This window comes from Pseudophryne corroboree, chromosome 1, assembly GCF_028390025.1.
Source record: "Pseudophryne corroboree isolate aPseCor3 chromosome 1, aPseCor3.hap2, whole genome shotgun sequence".
NCBI lineage: Eukaryota > Metazoa > Chordata > Amphibia > Anura > Myobatrachidae > Pseudophryne > Pseudophryne corroboree.
In genome coordinates this window covers 201,825,832-201,845,429 of record NC_086444.1, presented here as the reverse complement: position 1 = coordinate 201,845,429, position 19,598 = coordinate 201,825,832, and the positions used below count along the sequence as shown (strand labels likewise).

Genomic DNA, 19,598 nt, shown 5'->3' with positions numbered 1-19,598 from the left:
GAGAAAACAAGACCTTGGCCGTGAGCCATTTAAGGTCCACCGTCTCAAGAGGTTGAAATAGAGACTCTTGCAGGGCATTCAGGACAACAGTCAGATACCATGGAGCCACAGGAGGGACAGAGGGAGGCTAAATCCGTAAGACACCCTGAGTGAATGTATGAACGTCAGGTATAGACGCAATTTTTCTCTGAAACCATAACGACAAGGCAGATATGTGAACCTTGAGGAAGGCCAGATGAAGGCCTAAGTCCAGGCCTCTTTGCAGAGAAGTCAGAATTCTGGAAGTTCTGAATATGTATGCATCATTATTCTTATCAGCACACCAGGTGAAGTAAGAATCCTATACCCTGTAAGAAATCCAAGCAAATGCCGGTTTGCGGGCTTTTAACATAGTTTGGATGACCGCCTCTGAGAATCCTTTAGGCTCTCAGGAGTGATGCCTCAAGAGCGACGTTGTCAAAGCCAGCCTGGCAAGGTTCTGTACGAGGAGGTCTGGGCGCTGAGGAAGTAGAAGAGGATGCTCTGTCGATAGACCCTGCAGGTCTGAGAACCAAGAGAAAGGAGTGACACTGGAGGTAACAAGTAGGACAGTCGAAAGTTCCATGGAATTGCCAGTGCGTCCACGAACACTGCTTGAGGATCCCTGGTCCTTGATCTGAAGACTGGAACCTTGTGATTGTGTCAAGACACCATCAGGTCTACGTCTGGTAGGCCCCACTTGTCCACTAAGAGTTGAAAGACTTCTGAATGAAGACTCCACTCTCCGGCATGCACGTCATGGTGACTGAGGAAGTCCGCTTCCCAGTTTAGGATGCCCAGAATGAACACTGCCGATATTGCTGGCAGATGGTGTTCCGCCCAACGAAGGATTTTTGACACTTCCATCATAGCCATGCTGCTTCGAGTGCGGCCTTGATGGTTTATGTATGCCACCTTAGTGGCATTGTCTGACCGTACTTGAACCGGTCTGTTCTGTACCAGAGGCAGGGCGAGAGTCACTGCATTGAATACCGTCCGCAACTCCAGAATGTTATTGGGAGGAGTGATTCCTCCTTGGTCCAGCTATCCTGAAAAGAGTGTTGCTCCAACACTGCACCCCATCCCCTCAGACTGGTGTCTGCTGTCAGCAGGACCCAGTCGGGGATCCAGAAGGGACGGCCCCTGCTCAATTGCTGGTCCTGTAGCCACCAGGGCAGCGATAGATGAACCTCCGGAGTCAAAGTGATCATGTGAGATCTGATCCGATGAGGTAGACCGTCCCAATTGGAAAGGATTAACGTCTGCAGAGGACGAGAATGAAATTGAGCATACTCTACCATGTCGAATGCCGACACCATCAGGCCAAGTACTTGCATCGCTGAGTGTATCGACACTCAGGGGCGACAAAGGAAGCATCTTATCCTGTCTTGAAGTCTCAGGACTTTTCTGAAGACAGAAACAGTCGTTGACTGTGTGTGTGTCCAGGAGTGCCCCCAGGTGCACCATGCTCTGAGCTGGGACCAGCGAAGATTTCCTCCAACTGATGAGCCACCCGTGGGCTTGTAGGAAGCTTACTTTCAGTTGCAGATGACTGAGTAGGACATCATGGAAGTTTGCCAGAATCAGCAAGTCGTCCAGATACGGCAGGTTCCCGACTCCCTGGCGACGGAGATGTGCCGCCATTACTGCCATGACCTTGGTGAAGATCCGAGGAGCCGCAGCCAGTCCAAATGGCAGAGCCTGGAACTGATAGTGGAGGTTGCCAATAGCAAACCGCAGATACTGCTGATGCAACATGGCAATAGGTATATGCAGGTACGCATGCTGTATATCCAGGGATACCATATAGTCTCCGGGTTCCATAGCCAGTATAATTGAGTGCAGTGTTTACATACGGAACTTGGAAACTTTCACAAACTTGTTCATGATTTGAGGTTGAGTATAGGCCGGAAAGACCCATTGGGTTTCGGAAATAGAAACAGGGTCGAGTAGTAACCTCTGCGTCTCTGGCCAGAGGAACCGGCACTACCACTCCTGTATTCAGGAGAGAACTCACAACCTTTTGCAAAGCTTGCGCCTTTCACGGATCCGAAGGGATAACCTTATCTGGCGAAGGGATAACCGAATCTGAAGTGCAAAACTGGCGAGGGGGGCATCTCTTGAAGGAGACTGCATACCCGTGAGAGAAAACTTTTTGCACCCATGCGTCTGAAGTGGTCATTAACCAGACCTGGGTGAATTGCAGAAGTTGGCCTCCCACCCTGGGAGTCCCCCAGGGGGAGGCTCACCCCGTCATGCGGCAGGCTTGTCTTGTTTAGAAGCAGGCTGATGAGCCACCCAGGACTGCTTTGCCTTGGGCTTAGTGGTTTTGGGAGCACGAGGTATGCCTGACCTTTTGCTTTCCCTTGAGGCCGAAAGGAATGAAAAGTGGTACCTTCAGCCTTCTGTGCAGAAGGATTAGTATTTGGGAGAAAGGCAATCTTAGCAGCCGTCAATTCAGACACAATTTTATTTAGGTCTTCCCCAAACAAAATGTCCCCCTTAAAGGGGAGTACCTCCAAGGTCTTTTTGGAGTCTAGGTCCACATTCCATGACCTTAACAACAGAATACGGCGAGCCACCCGCCTCAGAGGACGCCTCCTGAATATAATAGGCGGCGGTGGTAATGTGACAGGTATTGTCTGGCATTGTCAGATATATCCTCAGGCAGCTCTTCCTCATATGCCTGAACCCATGCTTCAATTCCCTTTGCAGCCCAAGAGGCTGCAATAGTAGGTCCATGTACAGCACCTGTAAGGGAGTAAATAGATTTCAGGCATCCCTCCACGCGTTTATCTGTCGGTTCCTTCAGTAAAGTGACAGTGGTGAAAGGCAGAGTGGACGACACCACTAGGCGGGTGACATGAGAATCCACTGGCTGTGAATTTCCCCACTTGTTACATAACTCTGCAGGGAGAGGATAGCGAGCCAAAGCCCATTTAGAGAGGGGAATTTCTTCCCTGGATTAGACCAGGGATCCTGCCTGATGTCCACCAAATGGTCAGAATGGGGTATAGATTTTTAACCACCTTCTGCCGTTTAAACATACCAGTTTTCTTAGCCACAGTAGTGGAATCCTCATCATCAGTGATTTGTAGGATTTGCTTAATAGCAACCACAAGGGCAGGGACATCAATTTGCAATGGAGAATCCTCGTCAGAAACACCTGATTCAGTGTCTGACAGGACAGTATGCTCCCCCTCCTCTTCAGATGAAACATCTGAGAGATTCGTGGATTGTGAGGAGGAAGCAACCCGCTTAGATGACCCAGAGACACTAGAGTGACCTGGAGTAGATTTTCGTCTGACCAAGGCATGATTTAATTGCTGCAACTGGTTAGACAAATTTTGTGCCCAAGGCAGATTAACCATAGGGACAATTTGTGGCTGTAATGGCACACGTGGTCCCATAGGCCCCCTATGGGACCACGTGTGCCATTACAGCCACAAATTGTTCCACCAGAGTACCCAGTAGGTTTGTGAATGCAGCACAGGGTGGCTCCTGAATGGTTAGGACTGGGAGATGTATGATACATAGTACACAGACCATCATACACAGCTTTCCCCTCTGGTAAATATTTTGCGCATGCTCTGCATGATGCAGGAGCGTCCACAGACTTACTGCCTTCTTGTTAGATATTGTACACAAACACAACAGAGCAAATTAGTACGATAAAGCCAGACAGAGTAGAATACCTGCAAATAAATCCGTTAGTATGTGACTGTAGACACAGTACACAACACCAGCGAATAAATCCAGTATTATGTGACTGAGTACACGGTACAATACACATAATAGGTAAATAATGTGACGCAATATATATATATGACCCTGAGGCACCTAGCTCCCTAGGGTACAGAATACAGTGATAGATATATCTGGGAAACACTGAATGTGAAACCAGACAGCAGATACAGGCACAGTCACAGGCAATGCAGATAATTATTATGACAACAAAACTGCCCTGGACTAGTATATATATATATATATATATATATATATATAAAAACACAGCGCGGTCCTAGACCGGAGGTATATATCAGAATACTCATACAATATATCCTGTAATAGGTAAAATTTTTCTTAACTAACGCTGTTTGTATAAAGACATGTAGAATACTCAAGTGTTTGTAAAGTCACAGCACTGTATACAGGTGGCTTTACAAGGGAGACCTTGCCCTGCAGTCCCAGAGACTAGCCGCAACTATTCTTATAAGATGGCGCCAGCATCTCAGTCAGGGAGTGAGGGAGAGTGTGAGGCAGCTCCAGGGCGAGAAGATCTGCAGTAGATGTTGCCCTGGGCTGGGGAGAGGCTACAGGTCAAGCGCCAGCTGCCCTATGCAAGACTTCCACCCCAGGTACTAGCGAGCCTTATTAAATAAAGCGTTAGTACACCCGACCTGTGCCCTATTGCCCTGGTTTTCTAGTGTGGTCCCTGCACCAGCGCCGTGACCCGTCTACCTAGGTCACGGACGGAACATGATTTAATGGCGGGTCTCGCCTGGGGGATCCTCTTACCTCCGCCCCGTAGCAGCCACGCGAACCAGGAGAACGACTGCTACCGTGTGCCTAAAGCCGGAGTATCTCTCCTGCAAGTACCGGGAACAGGCCGCGGAGTGTGCGACGCCGCTTGGGAGGTGATGGGGCTGCAGCGCTGAAGTGTCACCATGACATACAGCGCTGACAGCCCAGTTTTGAAGACATTTTCTGTCAGAAAAGGCTTTTTCAGGGCTGCCCAGTGCAGCCAACCTGTTAAGTGACCTGCTGCTGCAGACACCAACTGAAACTGGGCTCACAGTGCATGGAAACGGGGTTATAGAGGAGGCCCTAATGCATCCTGGGACAGCCTAAAGCTTTAGCCTGTTGGTGCCTCTGGATCAAGATCCACTCTACACCCCAATGTTTCCCTGTGGAATCCAATGTAACCTGCTGCAGAAAGTTTCTTATTGATGAATTGAAATTTTTTTTTTTACTAAAGTAAATTGTGCCTTAAGGCCCGTACACACTAGGCGATGTGCTCCAAGAGCAGCATCACCTAGTGTGTCCCCCTCCTGGCTCGGGCCACCCGATGTGGGCATACACACAGTGTGCGATATCGCTAGCGATATCGCAGAGTGATGTCATGCCACGGCCAGGCTGTGTATGCAGCTTTGGATGATGAGACCAAATTGAGCTGCATGCATGCCCGACACCTAGGGTCGTTAATAACCCACGGAGCCGCGCATCGGCAGTTGTCAGCAGCACACACATGTTTATGGACCTTTAGGTTCAGTTATGTGGTGGTGGACATAGTTGTGGTTGTCCACATATTTTATGAGTGGCAGCCATGAGCACTGGTTTTGCCTATTACTTTGACCATAAATAATTTGCTTTGGTCCTGGGCCACCATCCTAAGGCACCCCTGCAAGTGTCTCGTGGCACCCCAGAGTGCCTAGGCACACAGTTTGGGAACCACTGGCTTAGAACCTTTGTCAAAATAGACAGCATCACATCATGGAGGTCACCCAGCAGCATGATGTGATTCTGTCTAGACTCTAAGCAAACTGAAACGTCGACTTGCTACTATTGATTGCTGCTAATCTTTTCACCTGAGATGTACCTGTAAGGTACAATAAATAGTTTTTGGAGCAAAGTGGTGCCCGTACTATTGGATTTGATATAATATATAAACATCTATAAATAAACAGAGAGATCAGCAATCACCATAGTAAACTCTCACCTCAATACATAATTATTTAAGCAATGTGGTCAGAGGCCACTTTGCACCCCGAAGTGCAGGTGTGCAGCCCATTCCTAGGAATGGCGAGTGCGAGATATATATATTTATATACTCTCCGGATGCACTGTGTATATGTGTATGTATATATATATATATATATACACACATGTGTATGTATGTATGTATGTATGTATGTATGTATGTATGTATATATATATATATATATATATATATATATATATATATATATATATACATACACAGTGCATCCGGAAAGTATTCACGGCGCTTCACTTTTTCCACATTTTGTTATGTTACAGCCTTATTCCAAAACGGAATAAATTAATTTTTTCCATCAAAATTCTACACACTAGGGGGCAGATGTATTAACCTAGAGAAGGCATAAGGAAGTGATAAACCAGTGATATCTGCAAGGTGATAAAGGAACCAGCCAATCAGATCCTAACTGTTAATCTACATATTGGAGTTGATTGGCTGCTGCCTTTATCACATTGCACATATCACTGGTTTATCACTTCCTTACGCCTTCTCCAGGTTAATACATCTGCCCCAATATTCCATAATGACAACGTGAAAAGTTTTTTTTTTTTGAGATTTTGCTAATTTATTAAAAATGAAAAGCTAAGAAATCACATGTACTGTACATAAGAATTCACAACCTTTGCTATGAAGCTCAAAATTGAGCTCAGGTGCATCCTGTTTCCACTGATCATCCTTGAGATGTTCCTACAGCTTAATTGGAGTCCAGCAGTGGTAAATTCAGTTGATTGGACATGATTTGGAAAGGCACACACCTGCCTATATAAGGTCCAACACTTGACAGTGCATGTCTGAGCACAAACCAAGCATGAAGTCAAAGAAACTGTCTGTAGACCGCCGAGACAGGAACAAATCTGGTGAAGGGTACAGGAAAATATCTGCTGCTTTGAAGGTCCCAATGAGCACAGTGGCCTCCATCATCCGTAAGTAGAAGAAGTTCGGAACCACCAGGACTCTTCCTAGAGCTGGCCGGCCGTCTAAACTGAGCGATCGGGGGGAGAAGGGCCCTAGTCAGGCAGATGACCAAGAACCCGGCTACAGCATTCCTCTGTAGAGAGAGGAGAACCTTCCAGAAGGACAACCATCTCTGCAGCAATCCACCATTCAGGCCTGTATGGTACAGTGATCAGATGGAAGCCACTACTTAGTATAAAAGCACATGGCAGCCCGCCTGGAGTTTGCCAAAATGTACCTGAAGGACTCTCAGACCATGAGAAACAAAATTCTGTGGTTTGATGAGGCAGAGATTGAACTCTTTGACATGAATGCCAGGCGTCATGTTTGGACTTGAAGCTGTAATTGCTGCCAAAGGTGCATCAACAAAGTATTGAGCAAAGGCTGTGAATACTTATGTACATGTGATTTCTTAGTTCATTATTTTTAATAAACTTGCAAAAATCTAAAAAAACTTTTTTCTTGTAGTCATTATGGGGTATTGTGTGTAGAATTTTAAGGGAAAAAAATAATTTATTCCATTTTGGAATAAGGCTGTGACATAACAAAATGAAAAGTGGAAAAGTGAAACGCTGTGAATGCTTTCCGGATGCACTGTATGTATGTATGTATGTATGTATGTATGTATGTATGTGTATATATATATATATATATATATATATATATAGAGAGAGAGAGAGAGAGAGAGAGAGAGTGAGAGATCATGCAGTATATCCATATATAAAGAACCACCTACCTATGTCTAATATAAAGGGCACTTACTGACGTCTGACGTTTCCTCTCCAGGAGAGGCACAGAAAGGTGAAACAAGTGGGGGGTAATGGGGGTAGGGCTGGACTATGCGCCTCATTATGCTCCGCACCGCAGTTACCAAAGAATCATGCCATTAGGCCCTGTCTCTCCCGACAGCCCACGGATTCACAGTATTTATCTCCACATTCTCCCACTTTACAAGGAAGTGAGTGGGATCCTGGAGGGGTGACCATTCTACAGGGGTGTGGAAGGATGATCCCCCAAAAAATCGTGAGTCTCTTGCAGTTTCTGGGACAGTAGGCAAGTATGACATAGGGGCAACTACAGGGCATATGAAGTCTATTAGTCACTACTACCATCTATGACACTACCTACAATTTCTATAAAAGTTTAACAGGAATGTACCTTCTAAAACATAGAGAGGAGATGGAAAGCTCATTTGCTCTTTTACTACCATAACATGTAGATAATGGGCGTGACTAGGAGTCAGGGGCAATTTTAGCACCTTAGCAGGCACATGCTACAATGCAGTTGGGGTAGATTTAAGATGTGCAGAGAAAAATGAAGTTGGCAAGAAGTGTGTCCAAGCGTAATTGTAAAATTGCTGTGTATAAACAAAGCTGCCCAGTACTCATTTGCTACGTGCAAAAGCAATCAGTATTTTCTCTGCATGTAAAAACATAAATGCATTTGCAGCCCATGGTTTGTTCCAGCAGCAAACTGCTCCTTGTGACCTCCATTTGTTTTCTTTACTTGCTCCTAATTCTGAACCATACTCCATGTTCTCAGAAACCTCACATTTTTATTAATTTTGAAATGAAGAGAAGTATTAGAACACGAGGACATGCACTGAAACTGGAGGGAGATTGGTTCAAGAGAAACTTGAGGAAAAATTACTTCACAGAAAGAGTAGTGGACAAGTTGAATAGCCTCCCATCAGAGGTGGTAGTAGCTAAGACAGTAGAGCAATTGGCCAGTAGAGCAATTTAAACATGCATTGGATAGACATAAGGATATCCTTACAAAGAAATAAGGATCAAATAAGGTTTGAGGTAAAAATAAGAATTTACTCACCGGTAATTCTATTTCTCGTAGTCCGTAGTGGATGCTGGGAACTCCGTAAGGACCATGGGGAATAGCGGGCTCCGAAGGAGGCTGGGCACTCTAGAAAGATTTCAGACTACCTGGTGTGCACTGGCTCCTCCCACTATGACCCTCCTCCAAGCCTCAGTTAGGATACTGTGCCCGGACGAGCGTACACAATAAGGAAGGATTTTGAATCCCGGGTAAGACTCATACCAGCCACACCAATCACACCGTACAACTCGTGATATGAAACCCAGTTAACAGTATGAAACAACTGAGCCTCTCAACAGATGGCTCAACAATAACCCGATTTAGTTAACAATAACTATGTACAAGTATTGCAGATAAACCGCACTTGGGATGGGCGCCCAGCATCCACTACGGACTACGAGAAATAGAATTACCGGTGAGTAAATTCTTATTTTCTCTGACGTCCTAGTGGATGCTGGGAACTCCGTAAGGACCATGGGGATTATACCAAAGCTCCCAAACGGGCGGGAGAGTGCGGATGACTCTGCAACACCGAATGAGAGAACTCCAGGTCCTCCTCAGCCAGGGTATCAAATTTATAGAATTTTGCAAACGTGTTTGCCCCTGACCAAGTAGCAGCTCGGCAAAGTTGTAAAGCCGAGACCCCTCGGGCAGCCGCCCAAGATGAGCCCACCTTCCTTGTGGAATGGGCATTGACAGATTTTGGCTGTGGCAGGCCTGCCACAGAATGTGCAAGTTGAATTGTACTACAAATCCAACGAGCAATAGTCTGCTTAGAAGCTGAAGCACCCAGCTTGTTGGGTGCATATAGGATAAACAGCGAGTCAGATTTTCTGACTCCAGCCGTCCTGGAAACATATATTTTCAGGGCCCTGACCACGTCTAACAACTTGGAGTCCTCCAAGTCCCTAGTGGCCGCAGGCACCACAATAGGCTGGTTCAAATGAAACGCTGACACCACCTTAGGGAGAAACTGGGGACGAGTCCTCAATTCTGCCCTATCCATATGGAAAATCAGATAAGGGCTTTTATAAGACAAAGCCGCCAATTCTGATACTCGCCTGGCAGAAGCCAAGGCCAATAACATGACCACCTTCCACGTGAGATATTTCAGATCCACGGTTTTTAGTGGTTCAAACCAATGTGATTTTAAGAAACTCAACACCACGTTCAGATCCCAAGGTGCCACAGGAGGCACATATGGGGGCTGAATATGCAGCACTCCCTTTACAAATGTCTGAACTTCAGGTACTGAAGCTAGTTCTTTCTGAAAGAAAATCGATAGAGCCGAGATCTGTACCTTAATGGAACCCAGTTTTAGGCCCATATTCACTCCTGCTTGCAGGAAATGCAGAAATCGACCTAGTTGAAATTCCTCAGTTGGGGCCTTTTCGGCCTTACACCATGCAACATATTTCCGCCATATGCGGTGATAATGATTTGCTGTAACCTCTTTCCTGGCTTTAATAAGCGTAGGAATGACTTCCTCCGGAATGCCCTTTTCTTTCAGGATCCGGCGTTCAACCGCCATGCCGTCAAACGCAGCCGCGGTAAGTCTTGGAACAGACAGGGCCCCTGCTGTAGCAGGTCTTGTCTTAGCGGCAGAGGCCACGGGTCCTCTGAGATCATCTCTTGAAGTTCCGGGTACCATGTTCTTCTTGGCCAATCCGGAACCACGAGAATTGTGTTTACTCCTCGCTTTCTTATTATTCTCAATACCTTTGGTATGAGAGGCAGCGGAGGGAACACATAAACTGACTGGTACACCCACGGTGTCACCAGAGCGTCCACAGCTATCGCTTGAGGGTCTCTTGACCTGGCGCAATACCTCTCTAGTTTTTTGTTTAGGCGGGACGCCATCATGTCCACCTGTGGACGACCCCACTGATGTACAATCATTTGGAAGACTTCTGGATGAAGTCCCCACTCTCCCGGGTGGAGGTCGTGTCTGCTGAGGAAGTCTGCTTCCCAGTTGTCCACTCCCGGAATGAACACTGTTGACAGTGCTAGTACATGATTTTCCGCCCATCGGAGAATTCTTGTGGCTTCTGTCATTGCCATCCTGCTTCTTGTGCCGCCCTGTCGATTCACATGGGCGACTGCCGTGATGTTGTCTGACTGGATCAGCACCGGCTGGTGTAGGAGCAGGGATTTTGCTTGACTTAGGGCATTGTAGATGGCCCTTAGTTCCAGAATATTTATGTGAAGGGAAGTCTCCTGACTTGTCCATAGTCCTTGGAAGTTTCTTCCCTTTGTGACTGCCCCCCAGCCTCGCAGGCTGGCATCCGTGGTCACCAGGACCCAGTCCTGAATGCCGAATCTGCGACCCTCCAGAAGATGAGCACTCTGCAGCCACCACAGAAGAGACACCCTGGTTCTTGCAGACAGGGTTATCAAGCGATGCATCTGAAGAAGCGATCCGGACCACTTGTCCAACAGGTCCCACTGAAAGATTCTGGCATGGAACCTGCCGAATGGAATTGCTTCGTAAGAAGCTACCATCTTTCCCAGGACCCGCGTGCAGTGATGCACCGATACCTATTTTGGTTTCAGGAGGTCTCTGACTAGAGAAGACAACTCCCTGGCTTTCTCCTCCGGGAGAAACACTTTTTTCTGGACTGTGTCCAGAATCATCCCCAGGAACAGTAGACGTGTCGTCGGGACCAGCTGTGACTTTGGGATATTCAGAATCCAGCCGTGCTGGTTCAGCACTTCCTGAGATAGTGCTACTCCCACCAACAACTGTTCTTTGGACCGTGCCTTTATTAGGAGATCGTCCAAGTACGGGATAATTAAAACTCCCTTTCTTCGAAGGAGTATCATCATTTCCGCCATAACCTTGGTAAATACCCTTGGTGCCGTGGAGAGTCCAAACGGCAGCGTCTGGAATTGGTAATGGCAATCCTGTACCACAAATCTGAGGTACTCCTGGTGAGGATGGTAAATGGGGACATGCAGGTAAGCATCCTTGATGTCCACGGAAACCATGTAATCCCCCTCGTCCAGGCTTGCAATAACCGCCCTGAGCGATTCCATCTTGAACTTGAATTTTTTTATGTACATGTTCAAGGACTTCAAATTTAAAATGGGTCTCACCGAACCGTCCGGCTTCGGTACCACAAATAGTGTGGAATAGTAACCCCGGCCTTGTTGAAGTAGGGGTACCTTGATTATCACCTGCTGGGAATACAGCTTGTGAATTGCCGCTAGCACCGCCTCCCTGTCTGAGGGAGCAATCGGCAAGGCAGATTTTAGAAACCGGTGGGGTGGAGCCGCCTCGAATTCCAGCATGTATCCCTGAGATACTACTTGAAGGATCCAGGGATCCACCTGTGAGCGAGCCCACTGATCGCTGAAATTTCTGAGGCGGGCCCCCACCGTACCTGGCTCCACCTGTGGAGCCCCACCGTCATGCGGCGGACTTGGAAGAGGAAGCGGGGGAGGACTTTTGTTCCTGGGAACCTGCTGTCTGTTGCAACCTTTTTCCCCTACCTCTGCCTCTAGACAGAAAAGACCCTCCTTTTCCACGCTTGCTTTTCTGGGTCCGAAAGGACTGAACCTGATAAAATGGCGCCGTCTTAGGCTGTGAGGGAACATGGGGTAAAAATGCTGACTTCCCAGACGTTGCTGTGGAAACTAGGTCGGAGAGACCATCCCCAAATAATTCCTCTCTTGGAATCTGCATCTCCCGTCCACTGACGAGTCCATAAGCATCTCCTAGCAGAGATAGACAATGCACTTACTTTAGATGCCAGCCGGCAAATTTCCCTCTGTGCATCTCTCATATATAAGACTGAATCTTTTATATGGTCAATCGTTAGCAGAATAGTGTCTCTGTCTAGTGTGTCAATATTTTCTGACAGTTTTTCTGACCATGCAGCGGCAGCACTGCACATCCAAGCTGACGCAATAGCTGGTCTAAGTATAATGCCTGAGTGTGTGTATACAGACTTCAGGATTGCCTCCTGCTTTCTATCAGCAGGCTCCTTAAGGGCGGCCGTATCCTGAGAGGGTAGTGCCACCTTTTTTGACAAACGTGTGAGCGCTTTATCCACCCTAGGTGGTGTTTCCCAACGTGACCTATCCTCTGGCGGGAAAGGGAACGCCATTAGTACCTTCTTAGGAATTACAAATTTTTTATCAGGGAAAAGCCACGCTTCTTCACACACTTCATTTAGTTCATCTGATGGGGGAAAAACTACGGGTAGTTTTTTCTCCCCAAACATAATACCCTTTTTTGTGGTACCTGGATGTAAATCAGAAATGTTTAACACCTCTTTCATTGCCTCAATCATGCAGTGAATGGCCCCGACAGGCATTAGGTTTGACTCATCGTCGTCGACACTGTTATCAGTATCCGTGTCGACATCCGGGTCTGCAAACTGAGGTAGCGGGCGTTTTAGAGCCCCTGACGACCCCTGAGGCACCTGGACAGGCACGAGCTGAGATCCCGGCTGTCCCACATTTGGCATGTCGTCAAATTTCTTATGTAAAGAATCTATACGTGCACTCATTTCTTTCCTTAAGTTCATCCACTCGGGTGTCTGCCCCGCAGGGGGTGACGTCCCTTCAAAATGCATCTGCTCCGCCTCCACCTCATTATCCTCATCAAACATGTCGACACAGCCGTACCGACACACCCCACACACACAGGGAATGCTCAACAGAGGACAGGACCCACAAAAAGTCCTTTGGGGGGACAGAGTGAGAGTATGCCAGCACACACCAGAGCGCTATATATATACAGGGACTAACTGAGTTATGTCCCTAATAACTGCTTTTTCATATAATATATGTATATATACTGCCAAATTTAATGCCCCCCCCTCTCTTTTCCCTCTTACTGTTACTGTATATTGCAGGGAAGAGCCAGGGAGCTTCCTTCCAGCCGAGCAGTGAGGGAAAAATGGCGCCAGTGTGCTGAGGAGATAGGCTCCGCCCCTTTTCCGCGGCCTATTCTCCCGCTTTTTATGGAATTCTGGCAGGGGTATTTACCTCATATATAGCCTCTGGGGCTATATATTGAGGTATTTTAGCCAGCCAAGGTGTTATTATTGCTGCCTCAGGGCGCCCCCCCCCAGCGCCCTGCACCCTCAGTGACCGGAGTGTGAAGTGTGAGAGGAGCAATGGCGCACAGCTGCAGTGCTGTGCGCTACCTTGGTGAAGACAGAGTCTTCATGCCGCCGATTTTCCGGACCATCTTCTTGCTTCTGGCTCTGTAAGGGGGACGGCGGCGCGGCTCCGGGACCGAACACCAAGGACTGGGCCTGCGGTCGATCCCTCTGGAGCTAATGGTGTCCAGTAGCCTAAGAAGCCCAATCCGGCTGCAAGCAGGCGAGTTCGCTTCTTCTCCCCTTAGTCCCTCGCTGCAGTGAGCCTGTTGCCAGCAGGTCTCACTGAAAATAAAAAACCTAAGTCTATTCTTTCTAAGAGCTCAGGAGAGCCCCTAGTGTGCATCCAACCTCGGCCGGGCACGAATTCTAACTAAGGCTTGGAGGAGGGTCATAGTGGGAGGAGCCAGTGCACACCAGGTAGTCTGAAATCTTTCTAGAGTGCCCAGCCTCCTTCGGAGCCCGCTATTCCCCATGGTCCTTACGGAGTTCCCAGCATCCACTAGGACGTCAGAGAAAATATGTTAAAAAAGGGGCAGACTAGATGGGCCAAGTGGTTGTTATCTGCCGTCACATTCTATGTTTCTAAGAACAATGTATCTGGCAGAACCAGTAGGATTATCCCTTTTTGTGGATCTATCTGTTCGAACAGGCTCTGCCAGTCTCTAGCATTGCGGGACCCGTGGTTCCACAGCAGCTAGAGAATCACAGGTTACCCAAGCCTAACTTTAGAGACCATTGGCCAATATCAAAACATCAGCCAATGAGGAAGAGACGGAATATATTTTTAAAGGGTTAGAGCCTTTTGGCCAATGACAAAACAAGAAAAGTTCAGGTTTTCAAATAGCATAATGTTTACATTACTTACACTATCTGTGTGATCTCTCTTCCTTTGACACATTATTACCAGATCTGTCAATATACTCATATTCTTGGTTAAAAATACCATAGTCCTGGTTTCTGGCCAAAAGAGTCCGACAATAAAGGATGGAAGCAAAGTTTTGTTTGAAAAATCTGCATTATCACAAAGTCTAAAATAATGAGAGCAAAGTAGAGGGAGTTATGTTAGGTCAATTATTAGTTTCAATCTTATTTGTCTTACTGTACACACAGAGATCACAGCATCAATACCACCAGATTAATTTCCTTCAGTGATCAAATGAAACAACTTTTCTTGATTAGAGCTAATTGCCACACCTCTCTGTTTACTATGGTGTTATACTGGGTTGAAAAGGTGTTATTTAAAATACTAAAAAGAGCAGTATTAATTGAAAAAATATTTTCGGGTGGCACACTATAACACTTTATTGAACACTTTTTTACACTTTCAATAATTTTTCCAAACACTACTCATTTTAGTATTTTAATTAACATTTTTTCACCTGTATATCGCCTTTTAATACATAGCTGTTGCTTCTTTCCTATTACCACTCACTAACACCTTAGCCTTTCACTTGTGTGCTGCCCTGGGGTGGCTGGCCTTTGCCAGAGTTTGTGGGGTTCTGAGCCCCGGACATAAACTTAGTATAGGGACCTCCAGTATCAAACATGCTGTGAAGTTGGCCTGGAGGCTTAACCATATTTGTGCAAATATATGTGACTAAGATCTCTGAATTTTCTATATGGGTGCCATATAGAGTTCAAGTCTTGTTACTAATACCCATTGGTGTGCTGGGGAAAACACCCCTGTTTGTTTCTTGACTAGATGAACCCCTCCCTTTCAGAACTTGGGGGGTATCACGAGATTGATTCAGCAGCTTCCATACTATAAAACCAATACTAACGATTTTTCTGATTTTCTCCTACAGCTGCTTGATTTTGTTCTTTCCAAAAATTACTTTGTTTTTCAAGACCAATTCTTCTTACAGATTAGGGGTACCGCAATGGGCGCGGCATGTGCACCCACATATGCGAACCTATTCTTAGGGTGGTGGGAGCACTTTCACGTATTCAGTACCTCTAATGAAAGATACACTACACATATAGTACTATGGTTGAGGTATATCGACGACGTGTTCATGATTTGGAATGGCAACAGAAATCTGCTCATGGATTTTATTCAGACCCTTAACCAAAATGATCTCAACATCATCTTGACACATCACATCAGTCCTCAAAGGGTACCATTCCTGGATCTCAATATCTACAGGTCTGAGGCCGGCTTCCTGGAAACGGAATTATACCGTAAGGAGACTGCAACTAACAGTCTCCTTTACCAGACAAGCTCTCACTTCCCCCCCACAATTGAAAACATCCCAAAAGGGGAATATTTGCGTTTAAGGCGTAACTGCTCAGAAGATCACAATTTCAAAGTTAAGAGCATGGAACTTACTCAGCGTTTACTGGCCAGAGGCTACAGTAAACGCTCACTTAAACGCGCATATACAGCCACTGTAGCCATCAAGAGAGATAACCTGATCTTTGGTAAAAAGATCAAGAACACAGAGCAGGAAGATACCATCCGTTTCATCGGCACGTTTTGTCCCGAATGGAGAATGCTGAAGGAAGCTATAGCCAGACATCTCCCCATTCTCCAGCTTGATCCTGATCTTGCACCACTCTTTGATTCTCCGTTACAAATGAGCTGGCGCAGATCGAGAAATATGAAAGATCAATTAGTGCACAGCCACTTGATGACCTCTCCTCTAAAAAAACCCACCATCATAGGTTCCTTTCCCTGTGGTCAGTGCAAGGCGTGCCCGCAGATCTTGAAAACCAACAGCGTCATGGACAGATATGGCCAATTGGTCACCCTGCAACATTTCTTTAATTGCAATACCCAGGCCATGATTTACTGTATTACCTGTGGATGCAATTACAAATACATAGGCATGACCACTCGCAAATTTAAAGAGAGAATTTTAGAACATCTCGGCAACATTCGCAATGCCTCCAGGGACCTGGCAAGGATGAAACAGCTTACATCTGTGGCCAGACATTTTCATTTTTGTCACCAAGGATCAATCAAGGACTTCAAGACCTTTGGCCTGGATTGTGTTCACTTGGGTGTACGAGGAGGGGACTTAACCAAGGAACTATACAAAAAAGAAAGTGAGTGGATCTTTCGTCTCAATTCCTTGAAACCCCTTGGTCTCAATGAAACAATAAATTATGGGGCTTTTCTGTAACCTCTCAATATAATTCTTGTAAATTCAACCCCAATCATCCTCCACACACCTCCCTCACAACTATTTTATATCTAACAATCATCATTTCACCTTCCCCAGCATACATCCACAATATTAAAAAAACCCCACCCCCCATTTCCTAGCAATTTTCTCCATTCCCCCCCCCCCCCCCCATTCTTCCCCCTTTTTCCCCCCCCTTCTTTTTCAATACATCACCCACACATATCATTCCCCCACCATATCCTTCATACACAATTTAATATATCACGCTGCACCATCCTCCTACCCCCATGTCACTACCCTTCACTTCCTCCATCCAACACATACTCATATCACGTTTCCTGACACACACACACACTGCCCCTCACATGCCACCACATACCTGGCCTCATACCCTCCTTGCCCAGTCTGCCACATCACCCCATCCTCCCATTTTCCCTACACCAACACCAGCTAACCTATCCTCACACCTTCACTCATCACTGACTCTTCTATATTATCGCCCATCACATAATTCATTTTATCTTATTTTATTTCATTTTTTACTTTGCTCTCACTCAGCTCGCCCCCGCCCCCCCCCCCTCTCCCCCCCTCTTCATACACCTTCAAACCCCCCCCTCCCCCCATTCCCACCAATTATACCTACCTCACATATCCCTTGTATCACACACACAAATTTTCCCCATTCATATATTGATTCACCTAACATCTATCTACACAACCAGGCTATAAAGCAGACTAACCTATTCACAAATATATACAATTTCTGCCCTCTTCCGCTAGGCTATCAACTAGCCAGCGGCGCTGCTCACACAATTATCTATGTCCTTTCCGCTCTTGCCCTTTCATTTTTTCCCTTTTTCCCTACACCAAGATGGCGTCCACAATCCCGTGAGATCGCGTCCTCCTATCAGACTCTGAACTCCGGCTGCACCTCCGCTATCTAGTTGCCTAGCAACCGCTAGGTACAGCGGTAATATGCGGCTCCATAATCTCGCGAGACCACGTCCTCCAATCAAACTCTCAACTCCGGCTGCACCTCCGCTATCACGTTGCCTAGCAACCGCTAGGTACAGCGGTAATACGCGGCTCTTTCCTATTGGTTAATCACGCCACCAGCCGCTTTTAAATATCATCCCAACCCACCCCACCATACGGAACCAGGAAGTGAACAAGCCCACAGGGTGAAACGCATTTTCTGCGGGGAACTCCGTCCACACAGTCACATCATGGCGCCATCCTAACGGATCAGAATTAATTCACTGGAGATTCGTAAGCTCCTTCCAATTACTTAGATTATCCTTATTGTAAGGACCTTTGCCGTTAGACCAGCCAGCACTCAGCCTCTTTGTACCTGAGGCCATTCTGTGAGTCACCCAAAATCATTTGTTTTTTGCCAGCAATCGTTTTGGTCAGTTTATTTATTATCTGCTCTGATATTTCCTTATAGGGACAGGGACATACTGTTTAAGTCTCATCAATTTGCTATTAGGACTCTGTATGTCTGCAACAGGATCTTAGTCTTGTCCTGTGCAGCATACCAATTATTTCAATTTTTGTGTCATAACAACTGGGTACATTAACTCATATAGCTTTCCCCATTAGGGGTATATTACTCACATCAGATTGGGTCTATTTATATGTAGGTCATATACCTCTTATTGTCTCAAATCTTTAAGGGATATATTATTTGTATCGACACTATCATTTCGCATGGTACAGTACACCTAGCAGTTTGTTTTATGCTGCCGGTACCGGGTCACAATACCCAATACAGCTTACTCTTTCAGTTTTTCAATTTCTGTGTTTATGTGTATGTCTATCTACTCTTTAGGGGCTATAAAACCATTACTTGCCTAAGGTTATAACTTTCATACGCTTAAGACCGTCTGAGGTCGGTCATTGGGCTCAGCCCCACCTAATTGTGTATACCTCCTAATGACAGCTTAAACCTTTGCATTACTCTATCACAGATATTAACCTTATATCTTCTTAATCTGTGTTCACCAATTTTCGTGGACTCTCATTCACGATTCTCGGGATAGAGTACCACACCAGTGGAATCTCCTAAACCGGGTCTAACGTGGAAAGCAGATCCACATATTTTCACGTACTGATCTCATCCGCAATTTCCCTTTCCTATCATCTTTTCTCTCAGTTTCAATTTCCTATATAGGTGCACTCTCATTGGTGTACACATAAATCCCTACGACCATACCACGCTGTCAGTGCCCGATCTCGTCCGATCTTGGAAGCCAAACAGCGTTGGGCCAGGTTAGTATCAGGAGAGGTGACTGCCTGTGAATACCTGGTGTGGTAGGTCAGGAATTAATTTCCGCTCTTATGTGACCAATACACACCAACAGCAGTATCACCACTAATTTTACTTTCTCTTTCCTCTATTACTTTCAATATCTATATCAACTGACCATTACTTCTTGCTCACAATTCCTGCCCGCAAATAGGGCCATGGCATGCTGTTAATACTCAGGTGTATAATTCCTTGAGTGGTGACCACTGATTACCATTCCAGCTAGTCTTAGCCTAATTATTTTGAAACTGTGTTGTGACAAAAAACCCCCGGTTCCATTAATACAGAATTACTGTACTGGTCAGGGGAAATGGGGGTATGACTACTCCATGTCTACAACCCTTTCCATACTCTTACGATTTAAGAGACCAGGACATTTTTTATTCCTCAAGAATCTCCGGTTATGTTTCAAGATTTGTGGGAAGTTCATCTTGTTTTAACTTTATTAATAAAAGTTATATCTTAAA

General features: G+C 46.1%; 1 protein-coding gene and 1 pseudogene across 4 annotated transcripts in view; one reads left to right on the top strand and one right to left on the bottom strand.

Annotated features, from left to right (window-relative positions):
- SLF1 (SMC5-SMC6 complex localization factor 1) overlaps positions 1 to 19,598 on the bottom strand; it is a 382,477-nt gene that overhangs the window by 87,781 nt on the left and 275,098 nt on the right. For all 4 annotated transcript variants that reach the window (XM_063964017.1, XM_063964013.1, XM_063964015.1 and 1 more), the window contains exon 11: positions 14,561 to 14,723. In XM_063964017.1, coding sequence (XP_063820087.1) covers positions 14,561 to 14,723 — 163 coding nt within the window. The remainder of the gene's footprint in view (positions 1 to 14,560; positions 14,724 to 19,598) is intronic.
- Positions 19,025 to 19,143, top strand: LOC134933978 (5S ribosomal RNA; annotated as a pseudogene).